Source organism: Neoarius graeffei, chromosome 13, assembly GCF_027579695.1.
Source record: "Neoarius graeffei isolate fNeoGra1 chromosome 13, fNeoGra1.pri, whole genome shotgun sequence".
Classification (NCBI taxonomy): domain Eukaryota; kingdom Metazoa; phylum Chordata; class Actinopteri; order Siluriformes; family Ariidae; genus Neoarius; species Neoarius graeffei.
The window spans coordinates 54,160,829-54,185,257 of NC_083581.1; the positions used below are offsets into that span (position 1 = coordinate 54,160,829).

At 40.9% G+C, this 24,429-nt stretch overlaps 1 protein-coding gene and 1 long non-coding RNA gene across 2 annotated transcripts in view; one reads left to right on the top strand and one right to left on the bottom strand.

The window, feature by feature from the left end:
• Positions 1–1,370: 1,370 nt before the first annotated feature.
• ntsr1 (neurotensin receptor 1 (high affinity)) overlaps positions 1,371–24,429 on the top strand; it is an 83,077-nt gene continuing 60,018 nt past the window's right edge. Inside the window, exon 1 of the mRNA XM_060936889.1 lies at positions 1,371–2,036. Coding sequence (XP_060792872.1) covers positions 1,371–2,036 — 666 coding nt within the window. The remainder of the gene's footprint in view (positions 2,037–24,429) is intronic.
• LOC132896174 (uncharacterized) lies at positions 14,961–17,852 on the bottom strand. The gene is made up of 3 exons (XR_009655954.1): positions 17,769–17,852; positions 16,586–16,681; positions 14,961–15,299 (listed from the first exon to the last, which is right to left on the bottom strand). It is a non-coding gene; the product is annotated as an uncharacterized LOC132896174 (long non-coding RNA).

Consider the following 24,429-nt stretch of genomic DNA (forward strand, 5'->3'; position numbering starts at 1 on the left):
GGTCCAAGCCACACAAAATCATGCATATAATGCAACATTTAGATTATTAGCATCACTGCAGCGGCATGATGGTTAGCACTATCGCCTCACAGCAAGAAGGTCCTGGGTTTGAGCCCAGCAGCCGGCGAGGGCCTTTCTGTGTAGAGTTTGCATGTCCTCTCCGTGTCTGCGTGGGTTTCCTCCGGGTGCTCCGGTTTCCCCACAGTCCAAAGACATGCAGGTTAGGTTAACTGGTGACTCTAAATTGACCGTAGGTGTGAATGTGAGTGTGAATGGTTGTCTGTGTCTATGTGTCAGCCCTGTGATAACCTGGCGACTTGTCCAGGGTGTACCCCGCCTTTCGCCCGTAGTCAGCTGGGATAGGCTCCAGCTTGCCTGCGACCCTGTAGAACAGGATAAAGCAGCTAGCGATAATGAGATGAGATGAGACATCACTGCAGCTGCACGGTGGTTAGCACTGTCGCCTCACAGCAAGAAAGTCTGGATTTGAGCCCCGTGGCCAGCGAGGGCCTTTCTGTGTGGAGTTTGCATGTTCTCTCCGTGTCTGTGTGGGTTTCCTCCGGGTGCTCCGGTTTCCCCCACAGTCCAAAGACATGCAGGTTAGGTTAATTGGTGGCTCTAAATTGACCGTAGGTGTGAATGTGAATGGTTGTTTGTCTCTGTGTCAGCCCTGCGATAACCTGGCGACTTGTCCATGTACCCTGCCTCTCGCCCATAGTCAGCTGGTATAGGTTCCAGCTTGCCTCTGTAGATAAGCGGCTGCAGATAATGGATGGATGGACATCACTGCACAGTGTAAGGTGCAGTCCAAGTGACTGGAGTGTCATGATTTTGGCAAAAAAAAAAAAAAGTCATTATCCTTTCGGTAACACTTTACAATAAGGTCTACAAATGCGTGTGTGTGTGTGTGTGTGTGTGTGTGTGTGTTAAAAAGAAGCCTCACGATTTCCCGCTTTCTTCTTCCACATGAATGAAAACTATATTTTGTTTGTAAAAAAAAATCTAATTTAGTTTGATGTTTGCCTATTTAAGGAACGTTGGAAAAGATTAAATGAAAAAAAAGAATAGTACGCATAGCTCGTACTATAGAGGTTTTATTATTATAATTATTATTATTATTACGTCAATCAATGCACATACGTCACCACTCGCCGTCTGATAAGTCTCCCGCCTCCACGCGCGCGGGATATAAACGCGCACCAGGTTCAGTGCGCTCGGGCATCTGAGAGTCGAGCGCAATAACCCGCTCCATTTCCCGTTACCCTTTGAGAAAAGCTTTTAGCATAATTACTGCATTTTCTGTGAATGCCTCGTCTGTTGTGGAGTAAGTCCAAATTCCTGCTAAAGTGAGAAACCGAAGTGAGAACAGGATGGATCCGAATGGCACGCTCACAGAGCTCGATTCCCTAAAATTGCGCGTCTTGACGGAGCAAGTGGCGCGCGCTAACAGTTCGGCACCGCTTCGCCATAACAAGACAGATTCCACTTCTCACAAAGACTTGGACGTGAACACGGACATTTACTCTAAATTGCTCGTCACCGTGATTTACGTGGTTCTGTTCGCTATCGGTTGCCTCGGGAACTCTATAACGTTGTACACCCTGCTGACAAAGAAGTCTCTTCAGAACTTGCAGAGCACCGTGCACTACCACCTGGCCAGCTTGGCAGTGTCTGATCTGCTCATCCTGCTGTTCAGCATGCCCGTGGAGCTCTATAACTTCATCTGGGTGCACCATCCCTGGGCTTTTGGCGCAGCCGCGTGCAAGGGCTACTACTTACTGCGTGACGGCTGCTCGTATGCCACGGCTTTCAACGTGGCGAGCCTGAGCGCCGAGCGCTACATGGCCATCTGCCATCCATTTAAGGCGAAAAGCGTGATGTCGCGCAGCCGTACCAAGAAGCTGATCAGTGCCATGTGGGTCGCTTCCTTTCTACTCGCCACACCTATGCTCTTTACCATGGGCCAGATGAGTGTGGACAGTGAACTCATATGCACCACTATCGTGTCCTCGGTCACAGCCAAAACCGTTCTTCAGGTGAGCAGCTAAAAATTTTGGACCCAGCAATACTTCATTCATTCATTCATTCATTCACTAATCCAACCATTGATTCATGCATAAATGCATTTATTATTTGTCATGTTGTCATTTATTTTTAGTTCATAAATATTTTAGATATTGTAACTTTTTGGACATACGCAAAGGTGAATTCAGGTATATTTGGGGGATCAGGCAAATTGGGAAAGTATAACTAAGCATTTCTTTTCTGATCCGATAATTGAAAGCCAAAACGTACATCACTAGCCCCTTACAGTGGAACAGTCTGATAGAGATTCAATAATAAATCTGGCCTCATTTAAGCGGGTGCGTTAAGCTGACAACTGAAACCTTGAGGTAGGAAAAACTGCATATGGTTTGGCGATTTTTTTTAATTATTGTTTATAAGGCATATATGCATAAGATATAGCTTACTACTTTCACAAAATAAGCATAAAATTGGTCATGGATATTGTTCATAATCTAAAAATTTTCAGGCAATAGTTGGGTCTTAAAAGGGTCTTCTAGTGAAATAAAACACTAACATTAATCTAATCTAAATATGATACATTTATTGCAAAATAGAATGGCACCAAGAAAACAGGAAGAGATGTAGAGAAGCAGAGAGAGAGAGAGAGAGTCATCCACAAAAGTAGTATGCTGAGATTTTTTTTTTTTACCTAATTTACTGTGTTCATATATGATTTTAGAGTTGATGTGATTTTTGGCTCAGCCTTTGGCTGAAGCCTATAGAGGCGCCTGGCACCTGTCTGTATGTGTATGTTTACAGTGCCTTGCAAAAGTATTCATACCCCTTGAACTTCTTCACATTTTTCCACCTTACAACCATGAACTTAAATTTTTTTTATTGAGATTTTATGTGATAGACCAACACAGAGTAGCACATAATTGTGAAGTGAAACGAAAATGATAAATGGTCTTAAAAATTTTAAACAAATAAAAATCTGAAAAATGTGGTGTGCATTAGTATTCAGCCCCCTGTCCTCTGATACCTCTAAATACAATCCAGTGCAATCAATTGCCTTCAGAAGTCATATAATTAGTTAATAGAGTCCTACTGTTTGTAATTTACTCTCAGCATAAATACACTTGTTCTGTGAAGGCCTCAGTGGTTTGTTAGAGAACACTGAAGAACAAACAGCATCAGGAAGACCAAAGAACTCACCAGACAGGTCAGGGATAAAGTTCTGGAGAAGTTTAAAGCAGGGTTAGGTTATAAAAAAAATATCCCAAGCTCTGAACATCTCAAGAAGCACTGTTTAATCCATCATTCAAAAATGGAAAAAGTATGGCACAACTGCAAACCTACCAAGACATGGCCGTCCACCTAAACTGACAGAGCGAGCAAGGAGAGCACTGGTCAGAGAAGCAGCCAAGAGGCCCATGATCACTCTGGAGGAGCTGCAGAAATCCACAGCTCAGGTGGGAGAATCTGTGCACAGGACAACTATAAGTCATACACTCCACAAATCTGGCCTTTTTGGAAGAGTGGTAAGAAGAAAGCCATTGTTGAAAGACAGGCATAAGAAGCCATGTAGGGGACACAGCAAACGTGGAAGAAGGTGCTTTGGTCAGATGAGACCAAAGTTGAACTTTTTGGCCTAAATGCAAAGCGCTATGTGTGGCGGAAAACTCACACTGCTCATCACCCTGCACACACCATCCCCACTGTGAAACATGGTGGTGGCAGCATCATGCTATGGGGATGCTTTTCTTCAGCAGGGACAGGGAAGCTGGTCAGAGTTGATGGGAAGATGGATGGAGCTAAATACAGGGCAATCCTGGAAGAAAGCCTGTTGGAGGCTGCAAAAGACTTGAGACTGGGAAGGAGATTCACCTTCCAGCAAGACAGTGACCCTAAACATACAGCCAGAGCTACAATGGAATGGTTTAGATCAAAGAATATTCATGTGTTAGAATGGCCCAGTCAAAGTCCAGACCTAAACCCCATTGAGCATCTGTGGCAAGACTTGAAAATTGCTGTTCACAGATGCTCTCCATCCAATCTGGCTTAGCTTGAGCTATTTTGCAAAAAAGAACGGGCAAAAATTTCAGTGTCTAGATGTGCAAAGCTGGTAGAGACATACCACAAAAGACTTGCAGCTGTAACTGCAACAAAAGGTGGCTCTACAAAGTATTGACGCAGGGGGTCTGAATACTAATGCACATCACATTTTTCAGATTTTTACTTGTTTAAAATTTTTAAGACCATTTATCATTGTCGTTTCACTTCACAATTATGTGCTACTCTGTGTTGGTCTATCACATAAAATCTCAATAAAAAACTTTTAAGTTTGTGGTTGTAAGGTGGAAAAATGTGAAAAAGTTCAAGGGGTATGAATACTTTTGCAAGGCACTGTAACTGAGTTTGAGCATGTTTAAGAATGTAATTGGCATGCCAGCTTCAGGTAGCGGTTCCACAGTCGCAGTGTTGGGCCACTCTGTACTGACTATGTAAGTGCCATGTTACATAACCACAGTTCATGATGTCAGCCTCTGTGGCTGAGCAGCCTAGAGCAGGAAAGGAGCAACTTTTGCAATGTCGGTTCAAATCCTGGTGTCGCCATAAAAGGCTGAGCTCAATTTTCTTTGGCTGAAGCCTATAGAGACACCTGGCACCTGTCTGTATGTGTATGTTTAACCATGTTTAAGAATGTAATTGGTGTGCCAGCCTCAGGTAACAATTCCACAGTCGTGGTGTGGTGCGACTGCGTACTGGCTATGTAAGTGCCATGTTACATAACCGCAGCTTGTGATGTAATCCTCTGTGGCTGAGTGGTCTCGAACACTATCAAAGAAAAGAACAAATTTTTAAACTTTGGTTCAAATCCTAATGTCAAAGTAAAAGGCTGAGCTCAGACATGCAGGGGTCTCTCGTTTTTGTAAATCCTGTGTTATGCTGCTACTGCACAAAAGGAATTATAAAATATTGCTCACCTTTTAGTGGTGGTTTTCAAACTGTTATTTTTACTTCATCTGTTCAAGATGAATTTTAGAAAAAAAGGATTGATTATGAATTTTGAAAAAGTATTGAAAATGTTTTTAAAGGAACAGTCCACCGTACTTCCATAATGAAATATGCTCTTATCTGAATTGAGACGAGCTGCTCCGTACCTATCCGAGCTTTGCGCGACCTCCCAGTCAGTCAGACGCAGTCAGACGCGCTGTCACTCCTGTTAGCAATGTAGCTAGGCTCAGTATGGCCAATGGTATTTTTTGGGGCTGTAGTTAGATGCGACCAAACTCTTCCACGTTTTTCCTGTTTACATAGGTTTATATGACCAGTGATATGAAACAAGTTCAGTTACACAAATTGAAACGTAGCGATTTTCTATGCTATGGAAAGTCCGCACTATAATGACAGGCGTACTAACACCTTCTGCGCGCTTCGGCAGCGCATTGATACGGAGCTCAGATATCAATGCGCTGCCGAAGCGCGCAGAAGGTGTTAGTACACCTGTCATTATAGTGTGGACTTTCCATAGCATAGAAAATCGCTACGTTTCAATTTGTGTAACTGAACTTGTTTCATATCACTGGTCATATAAACCTATGTAAACAGGAAAAACGCGGAAGAGTTTGGTCACATCTAACTACAGCCCCAAAAAATACCATTGGCCATACTGAGCCTAGCTACATTGCTAATAGGAGTGACAGTGCGTCTGACTGCGTCTGACTGACTGGGAGGTCGCGCAAAGCTCGGATAGGTACGGAGCAGCTCGTCTCAATTCAGATAAGAGCATATTTCATTATGGAAATACGGTGGACTGTTCCTTTAAGGATGCTGCTGTTGTTGTTGTTGTTACTGTAAGAATTGAATGAGAGAATGTTGCATAGGCAAATGTCTTAATATAATTAGTACTTTGGAGATGTCATCAAATTCTGCTATTGACATGATTTATTGATGCCATGAATGAGTTTGCGCCAAATAAATACTGTTTTAAACATGTAATTAAGGATGTAAACTAGAAGGGCACTAGGTAGAGTACATACCTCCACTAAGCCACATATTCAGATTTGCATCAAAACCTAATGGATTGTTCCTTGGCCCATGGCCCATTTTTCCTCAGAATTTCATCAAAATCTGTTCACTACTTTTTGAGTTACATTGGGAACAGACAACAAAATCCTGCATCCACATACATATCTGGATCCTGAATCCACATGCATATCCAGCTTTGCATCAAAATCTAATCAATTGTTCATTGGCCCATGGCCCACCTTTCCACAAAATTTCATCAAAATCTGTTCCCTACTTTTTGAGTTACATTGGAGACAGACAAGCAAACAAACAAACAAACAAACACAAATCAACAAACAAACAGAGGCGAAAACATAACCTCCTCCAACAAAGTTGCTGAAGGAAATAAAACTCAACCCGGGAAATATATGTGTCCCAAATAACCAAAAATGCTGTACCAAGTTACCAAAGATGTTATTAAAATGTTTTAATGCATAACTATTGTTATGCTACAGATAATTGCTTTATCTGTAACATATACTTGAGTAATTGTTAAATTATTTTGTACACAGATGTACGTCTGTCCTATTACGTTATGACAGGTGTATTTTAGCTCATGAAATAATTAGAAACTACAAGGTTAGTTATCTTCAATATATGTTTTATCAAAACTATAGGTGTGTAACATTAACATGCATACAACGTCTGTCAATATTGAATTTCAAATTTTGACCCCTTTGTCCTCTTTATATAGCACTAAAGCAAATTATGAGCCATGTGCAGTACAATGCTATGCAACATCAAGCTGAGGTAGTTGCGGTGAAAATGCTAAAAATATAATATAAATATGTATAAATACAGAAATTATTAAGAAATCATGTATTTATGTGTGTATGTATAAATAGCACTAGGACAATTCAATCTGTATCTGAATTGGTTTAGTGCTCCAAATATTCATAAAAAATATGAATATTTGGAGCACTAAACAAAAACCAGCTAGGCTAATTTACTCCACTCCAACCCTAACCAGACAGTTTCTAAGGATGCTATAAAATGCATTGCAACAAAGAACGTGGTCTTTATCCCATGAGATTTATATTTATAAAATTGAAACATATCATTTATAAATATAAAATATAAAAACCTTACAGGATATAATGTATTCATATTCAGTTACATCCCTAGAATATGGCATATTTCTTGTATATTCACTAAAACATAACTTTGCACCAGGCACCTTCGCAGGTAGATTACGTGGGCAGCTTGCATCCCTGCTCTCTTGCTCTCAGTCTGTACAAAGGCCCTCTTTCTCGGTATGTATAGCAATTATATTTTTTTAAATTAAATTATATGGCCTCTAGCTGGCTCACAATGTAAAGAGGCATGCTGAGAGTGTGGTCTAAAAACTTGCAAATGGCGTCTCATTCCAGGCTGTGCCATTGTCCAAGTACACATCAGCTAAGAAATGTTTGGCAATGCCCTTGCATAAATGCTTGGATTAATCAGTGTTTGGAAGACCAGCTGTTCATTATATACATGAAGAAAATTAGTGTAATTTGGATTGCTTGAAACAGCTCAACATTAAGGGTGGTTTTGCACATAGTTTTTTTAGCAGAGCTATAAATAAAGATACAAATTTCGTTGTCCGGTGGTCAAGTGTTTATGAGATACGTTGCCTTGCACTTACAGTCAGGTACCCTGTGGTGGTACACGTACATTATTCATACGGAGCTTCATACTTAAGAGAATATGGTAATGCATCGATCGTATTTTTGATGGCTTTGCGAACATACAATGTCCATATGAACGATGTACATGTACCACCACAGGGTACCCAATGGTAAGCACAAGGCTCATAAACACCTGACCGCCAGACAACAAAATTTGTATCTTTATTTACATAAGATAGATGGGGTTTCATCCAGCGGTTATTTTTAATTTGCTTTTTAAAAAATAACATGGGATTATTTACTAACACATTGTATGGAAACTATTCATGAATTTCAAAAAGAACTAGTTAAAACAGTTTTATAAGTTCACTAGCTTACTGATGTATTTTGGCGATAGACAGATGTAAGTACAGAAAGAGTTTATTAGTAAGCTCGCTAGCAAACAGTTCCAAAACGTCAGACAAAGACAGAGTCGAAAAACAGGCAATGGTCAAGCGAGGCACAAACAAGATATCACAGGGAAAGATGAAGGAATAAAATCCCAGAACAAAAACGTGAGTCAAAATCAGGAAATACAAAATGCAAAGCTTTGTAACATCAGATACAGGGTACAGAGTGTATACATTATAAAGTCTGTGTGTTACGGAGAGTCCTTATAAGTGTGAACTGTGATAGCTCTCTGATCAGGTACAGGTACATGGCAATTAGCCTGAATAAGATTCAGCGTGAGTTGCCGTGTGGTGTAGGCCGCACACTCCAAGCACCAACATGCGTGGACATGACCATGGATTAAAGTTTTCCGTCGTGTGACGGATTTCCGTCAACTGAACTCTCCCAAGGCCAAATGTGAGGTTGGTGCTGATCCGAGGAGAATTAAAATGACGGGTGGTTGGGTAGAGATTGGGTTATAATACTGATGTGTTGCAACACCATCAACTATCAGCAGGGTTTATTTAACTTTTTTGTTTTTGAGCCATGCTTTGTGTCGTTCATTTCCTATGTTTGATCATGTTTAAACGTTCGCTGTCTACGGTGCGGCATTAAAAAAACATGCGCTGTCAAAATTGGCAAAATACATTCCCATGTGCTTGGCGTGCTTGTGTCTGACCATTTCTGTTTTGTATTAAATTAAATCTTGCCAAAATGACTTAGTTCAAACCTGGACATATAGAAATAGAGCATGTTAAAAAAAAAACGAAAAAATAAACCCCGGAAAGCCTGCTCCTCTGCTTCAGCCAGACTTGAAGACCCGACGGTGCAATGCTTGCAGACTGTCAGAAGTAATTAGACCTAAATTTATAGCTAACAAATCAGCAGACGCCCCAACAATTATTATTTTCGTTAGGCCAATGTGTAAGGTATGTTAGAACCGTGCCTTATAGCCAGGGCTTAATTTGAGGGGGAGCAAGCCGGAGCGCGCTCCGGAACCTCGGACGTTGGCTCCGGCAGCTATTTACACTGGATCCGGTGATCCGCCACCTCTCTTGACTATGTAACAAAATAAAAATAATAATAATAATTAAATAAATAAATGCAAGTTTATTTAGTGTTAATGTCTGATTTTGATATCTGTCTTGTTGATGATTTCTCTCATGAAATGACATCCACAAAATATCTGTTTGTATATTATGGAAAAGGAGGGTGCACACTGCCATTCTAGAGGGCATTTGACCGTGTAGCGTGCGTAGCCTATGTCTATGTTTTTCGCTAGCACAGGGGGAAAATGCAAAAAAAGCAAGAAAGTTTGCTGAAGTTTTTCAAACCATCCGGACAGCCGGATCCCAAACGAGCTAAGCTTGCGGTGGACGGTGGTGGCCACAGAGAAGGTAGCAGCTCAGTCAGCAGGAATGTCGAAGATCAGGGAGATCATGGTGAGACAGCTAAGGTAGGGTGACCAGACGTCCCGGTTTTACCGGGACAGTCCTGATTTGGGGTTGTGTGTCCCGAGTCCCGACAAAAGTCTGTCGGGACACGGATATGTCCCGGTTTTCGCCACTCGCGACATTTGCGACTGAGCAGCATGGGAATCATTAGCGGAGAAATGTCTGCATTTACTATTTTGATGAATTGACAGGAATCGCAAACTTTCCTGGTTACTGCCCCCTGGCCCTGTGGCATGGGTGTTTATTTAGCCACATTATTCCAGACAACAGAACGTGTTGCCATGCAACAATAAAATAAACATTAACTGGCGCGAATGTTCTTGTCTAGCAGCTAGCAGCAGTAATGCCGCAGCAATTATGCCGAAAAGAAAATGTACCTTTTCCAAAGGTTTACAGGGCACCTACCCCTTCCTCCGAGAGGTGCAGAACAATGCGCACAAAGCCTACTGCACACACTGTAATGGCCAATTTATGCTGACAATGCAGTCCTCGCAGATGGCGTCGCAGATGGCGTCTGCGAAGCCCCCCCCCTTCGTAGATGCTCTGCGCGCACCTCCCAAAAATTGTGACCACCGCAGAAGCCTCGCAGACAGCGTCGCAGACAAGAGGGCTCTGATTGGTCCACTCTACATCCGCTGTACACGCACTTCCGCTTCCCTACTTTCCCGGTTTGTTTTGTTTTCACTACCGCCATTTTTAAAAACACGAGCGAAGATGGAGCAGCACGAAGAGCGGTTAATCGAGGAAGTACGTACACCTATACGACTCCAGTTCTAGTCATTATAAGTAACCGGAGGATAAACACTCCACTAACCACACCCACCAACTACTCCTAGCGATTTCGCGACTTCGCGCCCCCTTGCGTTGTGGCGGTGAATAACATCACGCACGCCTATTACTCCCCGCTCAACGATAAATTACAACTGTCTGCGAAAAGCTATCTGCGAAAGCCTTGTCGCAAGAGCATGCAGAGGCCTTAAGTGCTTTGTTCTTGTACTGAGTTGGGTAGCCTATGTTGCAAATGCTGTGCACTCCTGTGGGGGCTTTCCTCGGGCTGTCGCCCCTCTCCTCCTTTACTGCTGTTTTGTTTGAGTGTATATTTTACGGAAGCCGCGAGAGGCCCTTCATATAATCTTTTTTTATTCACCTTATTATCCCGAGATAACGACATAATTAATTCAGGATCTCAAGAAAACAACACAACTAATTCGAGATCTCGAGAAAACAAAACCGTTATTTCATGATCTCAGCTGGATCACTGTATCTCCGTCGGTAGAGACGAAGCCGGGCCAGTCTTCTGCGGAGGGTGCTGCGGACTAATTTTGAAATTATCCCTTATTAAAAGACTTAATGCAATCTCTCCCTGTGTCAACCCCTGATCAAAATATTGCCTTATTAGGTGATCGATTATTCCAGACATTCTATTGACCGTCAGCATATCACAAGTCTCTTGGCGCACCTGAATGAACCATTTCTCAGCTGTTTATTCGAGATCATGAAATAATTGGTTTGTTTTCTCGAGATCTCGGAATAACGGTTTTGTTTTCTCGAGATCTCGAATTAGTTGTGTTGTTTTCTCGAGATCCTGAATTAATTATGCATGGATTAAAGAAAAAAAATTATTTGACTGAAAATTTACGGGGGGGGGGGGGGGGGGGGGGGGGGGTGTTATGGGTGGATTTCGATGAAATTCTGAGAATGGTTAACTTAGAACTGATAACTTTATTATCAATTAATTAATGGATTAATATTCAATTTATTGCACTTTCTTTCTATTGCTTCCGTATATTATTTTTTGTGGCAAACCACACAAATGCAAGCGCCTGGAATGTTTAGGTTTTTGCACCATGAACTAAATGGCTTTCTGTTTTCAGCTATTTCATACAGCCAAGCCCACCTCCACTTGTTTTTTTTATACCTTTATCGATGGCAGACACATCAGTGCCTTCTTTCATGTAAAGCGCATCCATGCTGCCGAAACCGAAAGCAGAATGACATGCTCCTCTATGCTCGACGTCAATATAGAAAAAAGTTTGGATCCTCGCTTAAATTAAAATTATAATTTGACCTTACTTTGTGTTGAATACGACTTCAAAAACAATTCAAGATTTTATTAAGAGAAATATTGTGGCCAACACGAGTGTTAAGTTACCTAAAAGATCACGTGAAGTTGGCTGCTATCTACTTTGCGTTCGTTCTCATTTTCCTCCACCATTTCATAGGCCAGAAACAGATGTTTTGACGTAATTTAACTTAGTAGGCTATGATTATTATTTAACCGTAGTCTTCTAGACATTTTGACTGTTTGGGGCATTGAACGCTGGTGTACGATTTTCAGGGAATAAAGTTTAGCGCATGTCGGAACATCATTGCGCTCACAGCCTCCAACTCCTCAAACGTCCTTTAAATTGTGATATAACGTAGGCTATAAGGCACGGTTCTAACATACCTTACACATTGGCCTAACGAAAATAATAATTGTTGGGGCATCTGCTGATTTGTTAGCTATAAATTTAGGTCTAATTACTTCTGACAGTCTGCAAGCATTGCACCGTCGGGTCTTCAAGTCTGGCTGAAGCAGAGAAGCGGGCTTTCCGGGGTTTATTTTTTTTCGTTTTTTTTAAACATGCTCTATTTCTATATGTCCAAGTTTGAACTAAGTCATTTTGGCAAGATTTAATTTAATACAAAACAGAAATGGTCAGATACAAGCACGCCAAGCACATGGGAATGTATTTTGCCAATTTTGACAGCGCATGTTTTTTTAATGCCGCACCGTAGACAGCGAATGTTTAAACATGATCAAACATAGGAAATGAACGACACAAAGCATGGCTCAAAAACAAAAAAGTTAAATAAACCCTGCTGATAGTTGATGGTGTTGCAACACATCAGTGTTATAACCCAATCTCTACCCAACCACCCGTCATTTTAATTCTCCTCGGATCAGCACCGACCTCACATTTGGCCTTGGGAGAGTTCAGTTGAAGGAAATCCGTCACACGACGGAAAACTTTAATCCATGATTATGTCGTTATCTCGGGATAACAAGGTGAATAAAAAAAAGGATTATATGAAGGGCCTCTCTCGGCTTCCGTAGTATATATTCTCAAATCACTTGTCTCTTTTTTGTTTCTGTTTAACATACCATTCTGACAGTTTGGCCATATTGCTGTGTTGAACAGCTTGTTGCACCTTCCATTAAAGTGTTCACTTTTGTACACATCTTCTTGCTTTATTCATTCAGTTGTGGGGAATGGTTAGTAAGGTTGATTCTGGCCTAGGCTATGTTGAGGTCACATATCTACTTTTTAAGTTCATGCTGTAGTGCATACAATTTTAGAGATATAGCCTACATGTGCATATGCATTCTTCTTGGTGTTCTCACAAACAGGTGAAATAAATCAGTTTAAATTTGGCCTATGGACATAGCCTGGCCTATTCTCAGCCATTACAAAATCTGTTGTCTGACCATAATTTAACTGATCTGTATACCACTATGCTACTAGATAACAAAATGCCTGTTTGTTTTATTTCATGTGAGATGTTGATAAATGTGAGCTTCAACAAAATGATAAGAGCACCTCTCTGAGTGTCACGTTTACGTAAAAAAAAAGGTGTGCGTGCACGAGCATGGTCACGCGCAAAAGTGTCCCGGTTTCAGACTAGGGAAATCTGGTCACCCTAAGCTAAGGATGACAGTGAAGCTAGTGACCTGCTAGTGCACCAGTCAGAGGGAATGAGGAGCGGGAAGGTCTCGTTACTGATGACGGTGAAGCAGCAAGTGGGGAAATCTGGACCAAAGAACAGTTTAAAGAAAAACAAAAAACGTATCCATGATATGTGGACTGAGATATGTGTAAGTAAGATGAACTTTATTATTCTTTGCTGTGCTAGTTAATATCGATATTTTGCTGAGCCTTGGTGTTTTCGTTGTTAAATTTAACGTGGCCAAGTCATGTTTGCAGTGTGCAAGTCTTTGAATGTTTGTTTTCATGCTGCAGAGATATCTATTTTTCAAGGACTTGGTGTATGTTTGTGTTTGCTATTTTATCCGGGTACATCCCAGTCCTTCACTGGCTTTAGTGATATTGTCTTGCTTTGTTGACTAAATACAGCATTAAACATAGGAATTTGTACTCTGTCCGGATTTGGTGTGACTAGTGTTATTACAATACATGCCCAGAAGCGCCCCCCTCCAGGGGCGCAGATAGGATTTTTGAACTGGGGGGGACTGAGCTGTCAGCAAATGATTCCATTTTGTGTATATATATATATATATATATATATATATATATATATATATATATATATATATATATATATATATATATAAAATATACTACCGTTCAAAAGTTTGGGGTCACTTTGAAATGTCCTTATTTTTGAAAGAAAAGCACTGTTCTTTTCAATGAAGATCACTTTAAACTAATCAGAAATACACTCTATACATTGCTAATGTGGTAAATGACTATTCTAGCTGCAAATGTCTGGTTTTTGGTGCAATATCTCCATAGGTGTATACACTGTAAAAAAAATATTTGCTCAGTTTACTTGAAAAAGCAAGGCAACCCATATCAAGGGTTTTTTGGAGTAAACTCAACTAAGAAATCAAGAAATGTATTTAAGGGTTTTTCCAAGTATGCCCAACAAGACGACAGAACTTGTTCAATCAATTAAATTAAAATATCTTTTTACTTGTTTTTCCAAGTATGCCCAACAAGAGGACAAAACTTGTTTAATCAATTAAATCAAAATATCTTCTTACTTGAAAAATCATTTTTACTAGTTATTTTTGTGACTTAAAAACTAAAGTTATGTTAAATGATTGTCACAACTTAGATTAAAAAGTAGGGGGAAAAAAGTCAAATAGACAATTCATGTGCACAACCATTTCCTTTATTTTAAACACATACTAACAGTATGCAAAAAAACATGCACTGGGGGTTTCAAACCAGGTAAAGTGGAAAGGCAACTGGGACATTCTTCCAAATGACTCTTACTAAATTTGATCAAAACAGTTTCAACACATTTCACTGAATACGCTTAAAAAATACGCTTAAAAACACCCATCACAGAGAGAGAGACTTTCTGTATAACCTCAAAAGTGTATCTCAGGTTTTTGAATTGATCAAAATAGTCTCAAAACACACATTTTAGCACATACAGGACTTGTAAACATAAGCAGTTACTGTATACACAGTGGTGTGACCTGTAGTATTTAGTAAATAAACCTTAAGCCCTTAAACAATTAACAAGTAAAAATCCGTATAAAACAATCAATTAACTGTTCAACAAACCAACAACTGTTCAACAACCGCCTCTTGCCCTCACCTGACTTGCAGCTCCGAGAGAGAGAGAGAGAGAGAGAGAGATAGAGAGAAATGGACTTGCCACATTAGCGCAGACATTTCTGCATTTTACCTCGGAGTGATTGAGCTCGTGCAGAGCAGCAGTGTGCTCCCATGTCAAGGAAAACTTTCTGTAAAACCTCAAAAGTGTATCTCAGGTTTTTGGGGTATTCCATGTTGATGCAATACAGCAGGCCAAACAAGTATGCGACTGCTGAAGGAAGGTCCTTTATGCCCTGAACGATGACACTCTCTTCCAAAATCACGCCAATGTTGATGACCGTAGGTAGGGACGTAACGGATGCTACATCATCCTCAAAGACTGTCAGTATGGCAATTTTTACACCTTTGGTGTAATCCTCCTCTTCATCTGTGTCCTGAGAGTGTGCAAAGACAGAAGACATTACTGAATGTGTGAATGAAATTCACTGCTCCAATAAATAAAGGGAACACCAAAACCATGCAATGCAACTCCAAGTCAATCATACTTCTGTGATACCAGCCAGTCCAGTTAGTAATGAAGCAACGCTCATTATGAATCCATTTTGAGCAAATTTAACAAGCAATGGGTAGAAAGTAGAGGTAATAACCAAAATACACCCCACACAGGCCATTTCTCTTTTTTCATCCTTTCTGGCTGATTTTTTTGGTCACATGTGCATTTTGACAGTTTCACACCCTTGTAGGTACCACGTGACAATCTCCTTCACCCACTGAATTTGCTTAGGTAGTGCTCTTCATCCAAGATGACACAATGTGTGCTGCGGCAAGAAGGTTTGCTGTGTCCCCCAGCACAGTGTCCAGAGCGTGGAGGAGATGCCAGGAGACATGCCAGTACACCAGGGAACGTGGAGGAGGCCATAGGACGGTTTACAACCCAGCAGCGGAATTGCTTTCTCCTTCCTTGTACCAGGTGGCACGGAAAGAGCACTGCCAGAGCCCTGCAAAATGAGCTTTGCAGGCCACTAATGTGCATGTTGATGCTCAAATGGTCAGAACCAGACTTCATGAGGAGGGTATGAGGGCCTGGTACGTGAGGCCTATGCTCACAGAGCGGCACCGTATGGAGCGATTTGCATAAATGAGAGAACATCAAAATCTACATATTCTTGCATTGGCACCCTGTGCTCTTCACAAATGATGTTGCAGGCAGCATACCATTCTCCATGGCATCTCCTGACGTTGTCATGTCTGTCACATGTGTTCAGTGTGAACTGCTCTCATCTGTGAAGAGCACAGGGCACCAATGGTGAATGTGCCAATCTTGATGTTCTATGGTATATGCAAATCAATCCCTACGGTGCCACTCTGTAAACATAGGAACCACGTGTGGACACCAGACCCTCATACCCTCCTCATGAAGTCTGTTTCTGACCATTTGAGCATCAACATGCACATCAGTGGCCTGCAAAGCTCTTTTTGCAGGGCTCTGGCAGTGGTTTTTCTGTGCCACCTTGCACAAAGAAGGCGATAGCGATCCTGCTGCTGGGTTGTAAACTGTCCTATTGCCTCCTCCACGTCCCCTGATGTACTGGCATGTCTCCTGGCATCTCCTCCAAGCTCTGGACACTGTGCTGGGGGACAAAGCAAACCTTCTTGCCACAGTGCACATTGCCCAACATTATCACATGTTGAGAGTATCAGAGAATAAATTGATTCTTACCAGACATGTCTTGAAAAGATTTGATGCATCCTCCTTGAGGTAAATGGGCAATCCTTCCAAGGCCACTCTCCTCCTATGTTCTGCTATCGCCGTCACCTGGGCACACAGAGATACAGAATTTATTTAGTGGCATGTCAGTGAATATTGTTATTCATTTAGGCCATGTCAGTAAACTGTGTTTAGTAGTAAGCAACTGGACTTCTGTTTGGAGCTTTAAAGTTGTTTCATTCATCCGAAAGGGTTCTTCAGTACTGGCTAGAAGTGAAGATACCATTCGGATGTGAAGTGAAGCATCTTCCAGACCCAAAATGAAGTCCAGTTGTTTACAACTATGCTCTTTTGAACACTTAGTGACATTAGCTGGTACTCCCCACTGAAGACCACCTGGCAGGGTATTAAAGCCAACTACATGAAGTATCCACTATCAAATTGGATGTTTTAAGAAATCCAGCATCAAAATATGATGGCTGTATTGGGTGTGAGGCAGCAATTCTAATTCTGTACACAACATAAATCTGTGGAATGCATTTAGTCTTACATTCAAAGCTTCTATATGAAATTCCAGAAAATGTAATTGGATGAACTTTACAGCAAACAGTCAAAAGAGAGCCACTGTGATTGGTCCTCTCGACAACAACGAACTACTTCCTTGTTCTAAACCATCACCCCTCACATTTCTGCAGATTTGTTAGTATATCTTTTCATGGGACAACATTAAAGAAATTTCACTTTGACACAATGAAAAGTAGTTACTGTACAGCTTATATAACCGTTTCAATATATTGTTCACTCAAAATAATTAAAAATACAGCCATTAATGTCTCATCCTCTGGCAAAATCCTATGTAAAATGCATGGTAGAAACGGCTGACTTTAGGTCTCTGGCTGTATGATTTTTGTGCTTCCTGCTTTTGTGATTGGCAAAGTTGGTGAACTTATTTGTTTTATAGGCACAGCCAACAAATGGACATGTTACAAGTTCACCACTCTTCAAATGTCTTCCGAGATGGCTAAAAAATGCACTTAAACTGCAGACATCTTTGAAAGCACAATGCTCACAACTGAAATTTGATGTGGTGTGAATTGTATGGGTTTTTTATGGTAGCGTGAAAGATGAGATTTTAGAGTACTTGATGAGCGGAAGGTGCACACACAGTCAGGATAAAGGCAAGGCCAATTCTTACCTTGATGACCCCCTCAGTGTCTCAGGAGATAATGTTTCAGCAGGGTCTGGACATCCGGGTGGATGAATTTACACTCTCTGCATTGCATCACGAAAAAACATGGGGAAACTAGTTAGTTTAATTAAGGCGGTTAAAACCCAACAATGAAGAATAAAAACATCTGACTATCAACAGAATCTGGAGCAAAACCATTCAAACAATTCAAATATAATACTTTTATAATTTACAGTACAGTTTTGGCGTTTTAAGTGTTTGGCAGTCGGAAAGCATTAGCAGGAAACACTGCCATCTTAAACATCACACATTGCACCTAGCCTCATTTCATGAATGTTAAAATAGCCTGCTTTTTGTTGATGAGGCTTATGTGAAGTAGGAAATGGATCGTAAGCTTGCCATACTTCTGTTATATTGGTATGGTGACCGAACCGAAATTGTTGTAATTATTATAATTAAAGTAACACTATTATTCTGCAAGCACACTCACTAAACTGCGAACCATGGGACGCACAAGCTTTCAATGGCGCCACATTTGCCTAAAATGCCCAGACATTAAGGTCCTGACTAACGTCGGTGAAATAAACAAGTAGTCGGTCTCCATTGTGATAGAACAAACAAGCATTTATGTGCCACCTTTTCCTGCTCTAAGAGTAGAACCTAGACATAATACGAGTCCCGTTCGTTTATGCTTTTCTAATTTAGACTGAGGCCAACGTTAATTAAGCTAACGTCGAGGGAGGGAGGGAGACCTTCCACGCTAACGACAAGTGCAACCCACGTTTTCAATTAGCTACCTAGAGCCTTCAACAGACCCTTTTGCAGCAGGCAATATAACAGTTGTTTGAATCAACATGAATAAAGTGTAATTACAACTGAACATAGATGCCCTCCTACACATCAATAGTCAATATATCAATAAGCCTCATCAACAAAAAGCAGGCTTTTAACATTCATAAACTGAGGTAAAACTAGCCGGTCATTTCAAAACGGACTGTACAAGGATATAGGCTAGATAAGTTTTGTACTTCACATAAAACGGTGCAATGTGCAATGTTGATTAGTTTATCGATTATTTTTGAGTGGTAAAAGATTAACCTTCGTTCCTGATGATTACGCGAGGGATGAGCTTCTGAATTTGATCCACTTCCAAAAGCGTGCGTGGAGTTGTGTCTCTAGTGCCCCTCGAGCCGCTTCGGACGTTATCAGCCCCTGGCTCGGGGAAACCCTGTTGCGTGCCCCGTTTTTTCCAGACAAGTTGAGCTCACTTAGTTATAGAAGTCTCCAGATGAATACATTCAGAACTTGATATGACAACTTCTTATTGCGAGTTAATAGTGTTTTCTTGTCATCTTAGTTCTGTTTACTCATATCAACGTGTGGGCAGAAAAAAATGAAGTTCTATTTTTTACAGTGTAGAGGCCCATTTCCAGCAACTATCACTCCAGTGTTCTAATGGTACAATGTGTTTGCTCATTGCCTCAGAAGGCTAATGGATGATTAGAAAACCCTTGTACAATCATGTTAGCACAGCTGAAAACAGTTTAGCTCTTTAGAGAAGCTATGAAACTGACCTTCCTTTGAGCAGATTGAGTTTCTGGAGCATCACATTTGTGGGGTCGATTAAATGCTCAAAATGGCCAGAAAAATGTCTTGACTATATTTTCTATTCATTTTACAACTTATGGTGGTAAATAAAAGTGTGACTTTTCATGGAAAACACAAAATTGTCTGGGTGACCCCAAACTTTTGAACGGTAGTGTGTATACATGTTATTTCACCTCCCTCACTGCCATCACCAGGAACTACCTGCAGGCCAGGACAATGATAACATTTTAACATAGCCTATGGAAATCCAAAGTTTACACATTATCATCACGCACAGAAATTGCAAAACTGCAAAACTAGTTTTAAAACCGCTAAGTTCCAACTGTTAAACATAGCGAGAGGCTGGGCTACGTGTGTGTGTGTAAAGTGTAAACCAGTGCATCCTGACTTTCTAACTATGCCTGTGTGTTGCGTGAGCGGCAGTCAGTCAACAACTCTTCACAAAGTTTCCTTATGAAACAATATGCTCGCTGAAATTATGGCAGGGAACGCCAGATTAAACATTAAAACTGCCTTCTGAGCACTGTATCTACAGGCTACCACCGAGAGAAGGAGGCTACCAGAAAGACATCACTCCGTACGATTTTACTTTCACTACGACATTACTTTGAACAGACTATCAAAAAATTGCAAGGTGATATGATAAAGTAAGGCACAGTTTACTTACAGTCTTTTTTTTTTTTAAAAACGATGCAATCGTTTTCTGCCTTTTGGCACCCTTCATCATGCCGTGTTGGGGTCCTGAACTAGGAGCTGTCCCCGATATGCCTGTCAAACTTGTTGTGGGTAACCATAGCAACCAAGCTCGAGCTCGCAACCTGTGCAGTCTGCGCAGTTGCAACTATGTATGTACTGCTGTGCACCTCAATAAACCGAATGGTAATTAGTCTTTTGATTTTTCCGTGAGGTTTGCCTTATGCAAAGAAAGACAGCATAGACGTTTTTTCCTCCCTATAAGTGGGGGGGACCGAACGAGGTGAATTTAAATCTGGGTGGGACGAATCCCCCCCCCCATCCCCCCCATCTGTGCCCGTGCCCCCCTCTTCTTTTTTTTTCACACCGGAGCCACTCATCCTCTGCGCTCCGGGACCTCCCACTTTACAAATTAAGCACTGCTTATAGCCTACGTTATATCACAATTTAAAGGACGTTTGAGGAGTTGGAGGCTGCGAGCGCAATGATATTCCGACATGCGCTAAACTTTATTCCCTGAAAATCATACACCAGCGTTCAATGCCCCAAACAGTCAAAATGTCTAGAAGACTACGGTTAAATAATAATCATAGCCTACTAAGTTAAATTACGTCAAAACATCTGTTTCTGGCCTATGAAATGATGGAGGAAAATGAGAACGAACGCAAAGTAGATAGCAGCCAACTTCACGTGATCTTTTAGGTGACTTAACACTTGTGTTGGCCACAATATTTCTCTTAATAAAATCTTGAATTGTTTTTGAAGTCGTATTCAACACAAAGTAAGGTCAAATTATAATTTTAATTTTAATTTAAGCGAAGATCCAAACTTTTTTCTATATTGACGTCGAGCATAGAGGAGCATGTCATTCTGCTTTCGGTTTCAGCAGCATGGATGCGCTTTACACGAAAGAAGGCACTGATGTGTCTGCCATCGATAAAGGTGTAAAAAACAAGTGGAGGTAGGCTTGGCTGTACAAAATAGGTGAAAACGGAAAGCCATTTAGTTCATGGTGCAAAAACCTAAACATTCCAGGCGCTTGCATTTGTGTGGTTTGCCACAAAAAATAATATACGGAAGCAATGGAAAGAAAGTGCAATAAATTGAATATATTAATCCATTAATTAATTGATAATAAAGTTATCAGTTCTAAGTTAACCATTCTCAGAATTTCATTGAAATCCACCCATAACCCCCCCCCCCGTAAATTTTCAGTCAAATAATTTTTTTTTGCTTTAATCCATGGACATGACAGTTGGACAGTTGACAGTTGTAAGCAGAAAATTGTTTGACATATCAAGTTTGAAATATCAAGATTGTAGCTCTAACTTTCAGTTCTTGCATTCAGTTAGGGAGGATGTTTTCCAGTAGGTTTTTTCCCGAAGCATTTTATCCTGCTGTTTTGTTTTTTCATAGTGGGCATTGTATCTTTTCATTGTATACTTTTTTAACCTAAACAATTTCTTACTCTGCACACTCGTGCAGACATCCCAACCTGCAGAAACTCATTTCAGGGAGGTGTTGTGACCCCCCCGCCGCTGATGGGAAAAAAGTCATGCGCCCCCCCCCCAAAAAAAAAAATAAATAAAATAAATAAAGATGCACATAACAGGGGGGCGATGTAACTTCAACAAATTTTAATTAACTGCTAGCATGTTACAGAGCAAGCCATATAAAACAACACTTATGATATTTCCTTTCATTTTTGCTTTTACATGAATAGAACACAACTTTTTCAGTAACTATTTACATAGGTTGGACATAGCCAGAACGTAGGCCTACTTCCATGTCTTTTCCATGTTAGGATCCAATTTCCTTTCATATCTTCACATGAATAGAACACTGTTTTTTAGCCTAAATGTAGGCCTATTCCTTTTCGTGTGACTTTTGCAGGGTTTCATTGTATTTTGATGCTGCTTGCTTTGCAGACTTGAGCAATTTCCCTGAAACTTCAAGCTCATAGTACTCTGTGTCAATGAATTTGTTGATTTTACAGGACATCAGGTTCACAAGAGTTTGTGAGACATCTGACACCTGAATTCAGTTTTGATGTGACGCACCAAACTGAATGCTCTCTCCACATCACAATTGGAATTAGGCAGAACCAACAACACCTTCATTAACTGGCAGAGCTCCTTGAATCTGACCTGCCCTGAGCTTACTGATTTTACCTTGGATAGCTTCCCCCAGAACTCATCGATTGACAAATTCTTGTAATTTGGGACCAGTGCTTCCAAATTGGTAGAGGTATATTCCAGGACTTCCAAGTGGAGTTGTTCTCTGGCATCTGCCTTCATCACATTAGGGAATCTCTCAGCCAAAGTCAAAATCTGCTCTCGTTTCATATCATCTTGGCTCTCTGGATTAACCACTGACAGATTTGTCAAGATTTGGTCTCTCATTAGGAACTTTTCCTTTACTTTTTGGAAGCTCCTGACATAGAATGCTCTGGCATCTTTGAAGAATTGCTTTGTCTTGTAAGGGGGGAGGGCTTCCTCACTTAGCAAGTGCCTCTTTGTCAAGAACCCAACAAAAAGCTCTTTATCTTCACAGTGGATTTCAGGGTTACTCACGTCTATCTCCTGCACTTTCTGTTCTCTCAACACCTTTGGCACAATAAATCTGCTTGCTATGTCATGCAGGAGCTCTTCAACACTGTCGTTTAATTTGAAAAGAATGGGTGCCTTGTTTTGAAAAATCAAATTAAATTTGTCAAAACACTGTGTGACATTGTGGAGAAAGCAAGTGTAAATTTTCATAACTGGGTCTGTCAGCCTCTTCTGAATATCACAGGACTTCTGATTCTCACTATGTGATTCAAAATAAGAAGTAAAGGCAAGCCATTGGTTAAGTAGATGGTCCAAACATTTTCCCAAAGAAAGCCATCGTGTAGGGCAGTGCTTTTGTACTCTCTGCTGGGCTACATTACAGAAGTCCTGAAACTATTTAAGTTCCTCTCTTCTTTTTGAACTTTTCTCAAAGTAGTAGTAGATGTCAATTAGCAATTCTTCAGGTGACATTGAGAGCTCTTTAGCAGCAGTTTTGGCACATATGTTAACCAAGTGACTAGGACAGCCAACACTGTATATATGTGGGGCCTGTGCTTTCACTCTTGATAAGACAGAGTTGTTTTTGCCAATCATAACATTGCAGTTGTCACTGCTGAAACCTATGCAATTAGACCATTCAAGGCCTTTTTCATGCATGGATGATGCAATGCAGTTGAATACATTTTCAGCTTTGGCATCATTGCACACTGGCATATCCACAAATCCACCTGTCCCCTTATCCTGTGCTTCACTGTAGTACCTAACTAAAATAGCACATTCTCTCTCACACATGATGTCATTGCTTTCATTAACCAAAGTACTGTATGGCCTTTTTTCTGTCCAGATTAATTTGTACACATCCTCTGAACATTCAGGTTCCAGTGCCAGGTTCATCATAGCTGCTGTCTTAGTGGAGGAGCAGGCATAATTTCTTGCTATTTCTGAGTCTGGAAACATCTTCCTAAATAACTTGCTAGTGGGGCGGCATGGTGGTGTAGTGGTTCGCGCTGTCGCCTCACAGTTAGAAGGTCCGGGTTCGAGCCCCGTAGCCAGCAAGGGCCTTTCTGTGCGGAGTTTGCATGTTCTCCCCGTGTCCGCGTGGGTTTGCTCCGGTTTCCCCCACAGTCCAAAGACATGCAGGTTAGGTTAACTGGTGACTCTAAATTGACCGTAGGTGTGAATGGTTGTCTGGTGTCTATGTGTCAGCCCTGTGATGACCTGGCGACTTGTCCAGGGTGTACCCCGCCTTTCACCTGTAGTCAGCTGGGATGGGCTCCAGCTTGCCTGCGACCCTGTAGAACAGGATAAAGTGGCTAGAGATAATGAGATGAGATGAGAACTTGCCAGTGTGCCTACACACATGGAATGGCACATTATGTTCAACAACAAAAGATGTGAAATACACCTCAGCTGTAGTAACCTTCTCAATGAGTGCTTTTCTGATGAAAAGAACTGAGATATATTGGAGCAGCCTTCCCTGCGCTTAGCCTCCCTAATATGTTGTGCTCCCTAAAAGATATGAAAGCATATTATATTATATTATATTATATTATATTATATTATATTATATTATATTATATTATATTAATGCAAACTGCTTATTCATACATTGTTACTTTACAGAAATCTTCAATATGTTTGGTCTTTTCATGACAGCCTGTTGTAGACCTAAATATAATGCACATGAAATGACACTCCTCACCTCAACATGTCCTTTACAATCATTTAAGCCACCATGGGCAATGCTGAAATCATTGTTGCAAACCAGGGCCGTGCAAAGACCTTTGGAGGGGCAGGGGCTCAACATTCAAAAAAGG